Raw genomic sequence first — 8,513 nt, 5'->3', positions numbered from 1 at the left:
AAGCACGATCTTTTCCAGTAGCTCAATTAGCTCATGAGGAAGATCAGCGGTCATAAAAGCTTTAACAGCAGCAGACACCTGCTCGGGGCTTTTGCTTTCAGGCAATGCAGTGGATACAACTTGATCAATGAGCAATCTTCTGAATTCATTTTCAGGATCAAGAACTTTTGCCCAGAGATCACCGTCCATTCTTTCAACAACATACCTGAGGAAATTACGACAGTGAATATCAATTCCCAGAAAAGATATGATGTAAGAAACCAGGCAGTCAAACCATAAAATTACAACCTGGCTTGCAGCTTGAACAAAGAGTTCTTATTTGTTACATTAATGAGTTCATCATCACATTGCCCTCTCCTGTATGCAACAACAGCAAGGGTCGGATCACGCTTCTCACAGTATTTACCCACAACACGTGAATCATAGTATGGGTTGGTGGTGAGGAAGTGCTCTGGATTGTTGTTGCTGTCTATTATGATTTTACCCAAAGCATTATGGACATGCACATCTTGGCTTCCCTCACTCACAAGATGCTCTAGAAACTGAGTAAGTAGGCGAAGCCGATTCCTGCAAGCCAAACGTCAGCATAAGAATATCAAGAAAAAAACTGCCTTGACGAAAAGTTAAGGGAAAGCAGACAAGGTACCTTTTCTCACACTCCGCCACCAGAGGTTCAACTGGAAGCAATGAACGGACTGAGAGGATAAGGCCTTTAATGAAATCTTCAGGACACTCATCATCTAAGAGCTGCCCAACAACTAATGGAGCATTTCCTGGATTTACCTAATCAGAGTGACAGTAAAGATTAACTTGCATGAACAACAAATTTCTTTATCCAAACAAAAAGGATAATCACAAAATACATACCTTTTGCACATAACCTTCAATATAGCGCAGCATATTGTTAGAGTATAAGTAATGTGTGAGATCAGGCACAAAGCCAAAACGGTCGCACACATTGATCAATGGCCGTGCATCAGGAAGCTTTGCTTCCATTAAAAAGTTCTTTGTCTTTTCAGGATTATAGAAATCGGATTCTCGTGTTACACGCTCAACTTCTTTAATTTGTCCAGTCTTTGCAGCTGCCTCAATGTACTTGAAGTGAATCTCAGGATCCTCACTGCCACGAATTAACAATCAGTACACGACCCAGCAAGTAATTATGAGTGGAAAGGGTCATTCCATGACAGTTAAGACGTCCAGTCATTTCTAGATAGGTTACCTGGAGCTTAGATATGATCCCAAGAAGAAATACAATCCTTCATATGATTTGAACTGCTCAAAGAGCTTAATGCACGTTTCAACTCCCAAATGTTCACAATATTCTTTTGCAACCTACATAAATTTTAATAACCAATAACAATCAATTTCATATTTCCAAGTGCATGGTTACAGGAAGGAAATTTTTTACACACTTCCTAAAAGGCATATGAAGATAGACGGCTTCAACATACAAAAGTTATACACAATTGCCTCCATAAAACCTTCCATACCTGAACAATTATCTGAAGATTTCCTCTTAAATTGACCAGTAACAGATCCTTCATACACTCCAGTGCCCATTCCTTGGAAAGTGTCCCAAAGAACTCCACAAGTGCCTGAAATTACTAATCATTAAGCAACAGAGTGACCAAGAAAGGAATTGACAGATGAAGAACCTGATTTTGTAACCTGCGGCTCAATAGCATGAGTATTGACAATGACACGCTTGATATCAGGCAACTCCGAGTAATGCTGCAAGCACAAGTAAATCGCCTAAGAATACATGAACATGCACACTTTATATATTCAACAGAAGAACAAATAAGTAGACATCCAAACCTGAAGTGCTCGGACGTAAAGACCAGCTTTCTCACAGAGTTGGGCGATGCGTGGCCTGTCATAGTGACTAAACATGCCATTTGCCAAGATAGCATCAGCAACATTTGGAAATGTCACAAGATTTATCTCCAGGACCTGATTTAAAGAGTCATGTGGTGATGCCAGGTCATCAACAAGATAAAGTCAAACTTATATCAATTCACAACACGAAGAGTTAAAATTGACTGACCTTAGTTTGCAGGAAACCATGCTCTGGCAAATTTGGTTTCAGAACGTCCAACAGAAATGCTGTTGCCTCGCGGATCAGGTTCCTCTGGTGAAATAATGGATGGATGAATGGAACATATTACCAAACTAATCATCTCAAAAATTAGGTACAAAGGCACATGCTTTCAAACAGAAACAGGGGGGAAAGAATAGTCAAAGCCAAAGAGATTTATGCAAGTTAGACAAACAAACAAATAAGAAAAAAATCCAGACCTGGAGAAAGAGATCAGTAATTGTATTGTAATCAACAGGACAACCTCCCTCCATTTGAGACATCATTAGGGCAAAATTAACAGCTCCCTGCATACACCAAATCATGAATAACCATCCTTCCAAATATTAATTCCTTGCTGTCGTAACTGAACAAAGAAAGTTGAAGCAGTATATACTCAAAATAATCAGAAGGTCACAGTTTTCTTAATTGATCCAAGGATACCTGAGGATCTGCCCGAAGAATGGTTTGCAAAAGGAATAGATAGTCAGGCGTATACCCGACCTGTCGCAAGATGAAATTTTTTTCAGTGAAATTCATATGAATGGAGATAGGATATCAATAACAATAAAAAGCATAGTTCTCCCGACATTGAGATTATCCTAAATTAAATAAAAGATGAGGGTAAGAAATTTCTTGAATCACCTGTTTTGAATATATCAAGATTTTGTCAAACTCCCGACGCTCAGCGAAAGCTGCCACGACTTTTGGTGTAGCTCTGGCTTTGATATATATTTTCAGCGCAAGGTCATTGTCAACAGTCTGCAAAACATATACAAGCAAGTTCACATTATGCAATAAAAGGTATGTTTAACAACAAAGAAAAAAAAAAAAAAAAATACAAGCAGTGGATATTTAACCTTCACAAGGTCCCCAAGTTCCTCGCTGCATTCCAGCTTATCCTCAGCCAACCAATTCTCCAACAGATTCTTCTTGTTCTGGTTGACAACAAGTCGAGATAATTCCAAAGACTCAAATGCATTGAGCTTTCCTTTTGTTAACAGTGTCCCAAAGTACTGCAGTAATGGCGGTGTCTGCCCAGCTTGCACAGGAACACTCTGAAAATACAGCAGAACATCTCAATAGATTCTCAAATCACCAAAGGAAGTATGCAAGATTCTAATCGAAATCCAGGCACAATTAAATTTCACAAGGAAAATGATATCCAAGGAATTTGGACTTCTACCAACTGCGGACTTGCCACTGACAAAAAATAATTGGTAGCTAAAAGACAACAGGTACCTGAAATTTGGCAACAGTATCAGGTGTTCGGAGGATGCCCTGTGGAGATTCAGCAGCAAGCTCAGCAGCCTCTTTATACTTTGTCTGAGCAAACAATTCTTGGAAACGCTGAACAACCTGAGAAATTTATGATTGCAAAAATGTGAATAATCAGTATACAATTACAGAACATACAATGAAAGACTATATATAAAATAAGAAAAATAACATGTGAAAAATTGCTGGAAAAGTTCAGTCAGGCAACTCTAATGAAATATTCTAAAGATGACATGCAAGTCATGACATACAGGGAAATAGACTGGTTCACAGTCTCATCAATCCACTAACAAAATGAAGATAGTTGAGACTTTTAGTGCTTCAAAAATCTAGCCCGGCTCTTTATAGAGAAACAGCCATCCAGAATTCAATCGTACACCATAATTGTGTTCAACAGAAGAATCTTTACTAAACAAGCATCAATACATGGAGCATAAAAGGTCACCCCAGTTTTCATATAGAGATCTGCGAAAAAGAAGAGAATTAAGACCTGAAACTTACCAAATTCTCCGCACCAGGAAGATTTCCTCTTTTTGCAAGATTAACAGCAAGCTCCAGATTGTTTAACTGACATTGAACCAGTTAGACTCAAAATTTGAAATGACAGAAGTTTCTTTATCAATATACCATACAATGCAAAAGCTGACAAACATACTTGGCCACTGACAAAAGGAATGATAGTTGCTTCATTTACTGTAGCCAACAAAACCTGGCCTCGCCTATTAACTGCATAGAAACCTCCAACAGATGAAGCTTCTGCTGTTAGAAAAATAGGATCCGGACTTATTCTGTTTCTGTATACAGCTGTGGCAGTTTCCAGATCATACACAAACAGCAGACCAAGTTTTGTAATTACGTATATAAGACTATACTTATGGGATATCTGCAAGATAGAAATGAACATATTAAATTAGAGCAAGATGCAGAATATTTGTCATCACATATAGTCTATATTGAGGGGATATCAGCAGAAATACGAAGGAGCATCTAAAGACAGAGAGAAAAGGAAGTATGTCAAGAAGGAAATATATACCTGCATAGCCACTGGAAAATCATCAGCAAAATCTGGAGGGAAGAAAAGATCTGCTTGCTTTTTCGTAAAAGATGGTTTCCCTGAAAAAGTTGCCAGTATTAACCCACGTAGAAGGCATAAATAGAATGAAAGTAAGAATAAAAAAACAGACATGCTGTCTATTATACAAAAGCAGTGAAAATAACCGAAGAGATAGAAATCAATAAAATTAGAAGATATATCAACCTGGCTGAGCACCAAGCTCAATAACATGCAACTTAGATGTAATTTGACCAGCATTAGAGGTCTTTGTGGCAAAAGAAATAAGTATTGAATCCTTATCATTCCCGGCTACCTGCTCAAAGGTATACAAAAAGACAGAATAAGCAATTTGCTCAGAAACAGCCGACAGTGCATCAGTGATCTAAAGAAAGGAACGCATACTCTGAAAGACGCAAATGATGCCGCATGTGCTTCAAGAGCTTGACTTCGTTGCTGATCCACAGAAAATAGCTGCATGTTTCCTTTGACCAGTTGGGGCCGCTAAAGAAGGAATTTCATCTCAGTAAGTTTGTTTCAAGAAAACCCATAAAAGCCAGCTAGAGTTTGAAAAATAGGCTATATCCCCATAGCACGGCAGCACAAGATCTTTGTATAACTTTGATCTACTTGAAAATAGAAAGTCTTGAACACAATTTCCAATAGGAATAAAACAACCCACAAAGTAAAGGGAAAGAAAGAAATATGTGAATATTCCAATTGTAGATAGATTAGCTTGAAAAGCATTAGACCAGAACATAACATCGCGTCACATAAAGCAAAAGTGTTGTACCAGACAAAAGACCACCACTGAAACAATTCAAAGTAATATCAAAAGTGATGGTATAGCACATAGCAACCTAAATAAGTAATTTAAAGAACAGAAGCACTTTAAGATCCACAGTAGCTTCAAATGAGCATGTAAATAATATAATTCTCAAATTCAATATAGAAAATAATTACCGTGCCACAAGAATAGAGAAGCTACAGACAGAGAAACTTGCTCCTTCGAAAGACTTCTGTGACTCAGCAACTACTCATTCTCATCATTTTAACAATTTTGGCATCTATATGTTGTTTCCTTAGTTCAGTAGAAGATACTCTTCAACAATCATAACAGCAATACGATGCCAGCTACTTTAGATGTCAATCAGTTTGGTCTAAGTTCACAAGAGAGCTACAAGTTCCACCAGAAATTATTTACAGCTTCATACTTATACAAACAGCTTAGAAGCAATAGGTGACAGATTCATTATTGTGTCCCATTATTTTATCACTATAGCAAAAATAAGAACATATCATTACATAAAAGCCCTACATGCTAATCTTGTTTTGTGGTGTATATACAACAAAATGCCACTCAACTACAGCATAACAAACCTGAGAATTTAGCTTTTGCAACTAATAAGACTAACATTGAGATGAATATGATTAAGGAAAGAATACAGAAGCCAGAGATACATATAGGTACATATCGACCCACCAGATGATGTGAGTTTCACGATGTCCTATTGAAGGAAGTTGTAAAATAAGAAGCAGTAACGAATTCAAGATGCATTCTGCTAGATGCACAGAAATTGCAAGTAAAAAAAGTCTTATACCTTTATGGAAATTCAGAGTTTTAAGTCAAGATTCCATACTTAAGTATGAGATAGTCTTCAAGGGTCTAAAATACATTCGCAAACAAAATTTTATATAACAATTAATTCATTTTATCAAAGCAGAAAGTAGGCCAGAGTGTAAGATAATTCACAAAGCCATGCAAGAATACTAATTTGAAGTTGTAAAAGAGTTTATCTTAACGAGGCAGTACAGAATGGGCAAGACAATTACTCTACATACTGCAACCAAGCCGAATTCATATGACAATATGACTGCAACAAATATCCTAATACTTGCAAATGATCAAGGAAAATAATTGGCGATCACGCACCTCGGGAGAACCAGGAGCAATTCCAATCAAAACCAACCACTTTTCAGAAGGATCGCATTTATAATTAATTATTTGGTTGTTTGCTAAATTGGCAGCTCTGTCAAACATCTTTACGGGTTCAGAATCACCTACTCAGACAGCGAGAAAAGTCTTTCAGACTAATCAGGGCACAGGAGAAAAAAAATAAAACCGTGCCATAAAATTACAAGGCCAAACAATTCAATCTTACCTTCAATCGACCAGTGATACACTGAGGACTGTGTGACTAAACCCAACATCTTAGGTGTAATCCACTTCCAAAATACAACCTATCAAAAAGAATAATATCCAGATAAGCCGACTTCACAAGACTAGCAGCTAGCCACTATAGATAATGAGACAAATTGTAAATGGCACTACATAAAGCATCAATGAATTGAATGGATTATAAAATCTTGCCTGCTCAGGCATCTGATGTGATTTCAGCTTTGCTTTAGCCTCGATGTTAAATATTTGCAAGTGATCTTGTGTAGTTCCAGGAAGTTGAGCTTCAAGAAAGAAACTAATATTTTCAGTATTTGGACCAAAATAAAGAAAGGCGAGTCAGATTATATACAAAGTTAAAACTTATTGCAATCAACCCCATTTATGACACTCTTGGATAAGTCTAACATGAAAGCAGTTACCAGCAACTCTAGCAACCAAGTATAACACAATTCAACCCAATATGTTCTCAAATTAATCCTAAATTGATTGCTGGTATTCCCATATCAATAACCTTATTAATCAAAAGTGAGAGAACTTTCCACAGAATAATAATGTGCAGCAAGCTTTAACAAAGGAAGGAATAATCATCTTCATATCCTTCACATAATCCGGACTGAAAACAGTACTTCTCTTCGTAAAGGTTGTTTAGGCTTGTCCTCTTAATGGCTTGACAATTTTCAAAAGTAACCCTATTAGACAGCAATTCCTCATAATAATTTAACACTTAAACATAACTAGGAAACGTCACCATCTTTACTTCCTATCCGAGATCATCCTGACCTGGATTTCCAACTTCTGTTCTCACGGCTTCAGCTATTGTCCTGTTGTGCGCAAGCTTTAACTTACTTGTACTTCTCTTAATATGTATTTACTGTTACTTTTGCACAAGATTCCAAGTCATTTTACCATATAAATCCAAGATATTGCCAAAAGGATATATGCTTGAAATTTGAAGGCACAAGACACTCTAATGCCAAACTAAGAAATGAAAGTGCTTTGGTAATCCTGAATTCATCAGAACTACTGCATAATATACATTCAAATAACTCTAATCATCGTGAAGCATGGCACAGAGCAATCGGTAATCATGGACATCCTAAATACAAATTATTCAAATTTATCAAAATACATCTGAAATGGCAGGCAGGCAATAAGAAGCTCTTGAATCAGAAAAGGGCTTAGAAGAACTCATTCACCTTTTAGGGCCAAAATTCTACTATTTGGATTCATAAGCGCGGAATCCGCAGTTATAGGCCGTCTCAATGGCTGCATTGGCATGTTCATATCGATAATCACCACACTGTTTTGAGGTGCCGTCTCGCGAACACATATATACTTATCAGATTCCATCGTCACATTTGTGAAAGTAATGAACTGCTGGTTGATCCCTATGCTAGTCAACTGCAATCACCATATCACACTCAAAAAGATGAATTCCATTTCGACCAATTCAAATCACAGAAAATCTCAAAACAAGATCAATAGATCTAAAATCAAACCAGAAAAAAGGACAAATCAAAAACACTAATTGCACAATTCCAAGCAACGACCTACGGCTCTCGGCACATCAAATCAAGCAATACTATAGCCAAACTCAATAGTTTCATCTCAATTGAACAGTCAAGGAGTAGGAAATGAAATGAAATGAACGTGAGAAATTCAGTTCAATACTAATCAAATAAGTACCGTGAGAGCCTCTTTCATGGTGATCGGAGCGTTTGCGGCCGCCATGATGGCCGACGAATCGAAGCCTCGAGACCGGGACCTCGGATCTGGAGAACGGATAGGCGAACCGAGAGTCAAGAACAAAGGCGTATCAGTAGGCGTTCCCGAGATCTGAAGCAGCGAAGAGAAAACCCTGGAACCCTCCGGGACCAAAAAGAATCAACAAAGAGATCTAGAGAGAGAAATAGAGAGGGGGGGGG

General features: G+C 37.6%; 1 protein-coding gene across 1 annotated transcript in view; it reads right to left on the bottom strand.

Annotated features, from left to right (window-relative positions):
• LOC105160872 (clathrin heavy chain 1-like) overlaps positions 1-8,507 on the bottom strand; it is a 12,277-nt gene extending 3,770 nt beyond the window's left edge. Inside the window, 24 exon segments of the mRNA XM_011078372.2 lie at positions 2-205; positions 289-567; positions 647-783; positions 868-1,120; positions 1,223-1,335; positions 1,494-1,598; positions 1,672-1,734; positions 1,822-1,956; positions 2,051-2,134; positions 2,302-2,388; positions 2,525-2,584; positions 2,726-2,842; positions 2,941-3,138; positions 3,323-3,439; positions 3,860-3,925; positions 4,014-4,241; positions 4,392-4,471; positions 4,617-4,725; positions 4,815-4,913; positions 6,343-6,470; positions 6,572-6,650; positions 6,781-6,869; positions 7,785-7,989; positions 8,275-8,507. Coding sequence (XP_011076674.1) covers positions 2-205; positions 289-567; positions 647-783; positions 868-1,120; positions 1,223-1,335; positions 1,494-1,598; positions 1,672-1,734; positions 1,822-1,956; positions 2,051-2,134; positions 2,302-2,388; positions 2,525-2,584; positions 2,726-2,842; positions 2,941-3,138; positions 3,323-3,439; positions 3,860-3,925; positions 4,014-4,241; positions 4,392-4,471; positions 4,617-4,725; positions 4,815-4,913; positions 6,343-6,470; positions 6,572-6,650; positions 6,781-6,869; positions 7,785-7,989; positions 8,275-8,319 — 3,080 coding nt within the window. The 5' untranslated portion in view covers positions 8,320-8,507.

This window comes from Sesamum indicum, linkage group LG4 (genome assembly GCF_000512975.1).
Source record: "Sesamum indicum cultivar Zhongzhi No. 13 linkage group LG4, S_indicum_v1.0, whole genome shotgun sequence".
Classification (NCBI taxonomy): Eukaryota; Viridiplantae; Streptophyta; class Magnoliopsida; order Lamiales; family Pedaliaceae; genus Sesamum; species Sesamum indicum.
The sequence above is the reverse complement of the archived record's forward strand: the minus strand, read 5'-3'. Positions and strand labels throughout refer to the sequence as shown.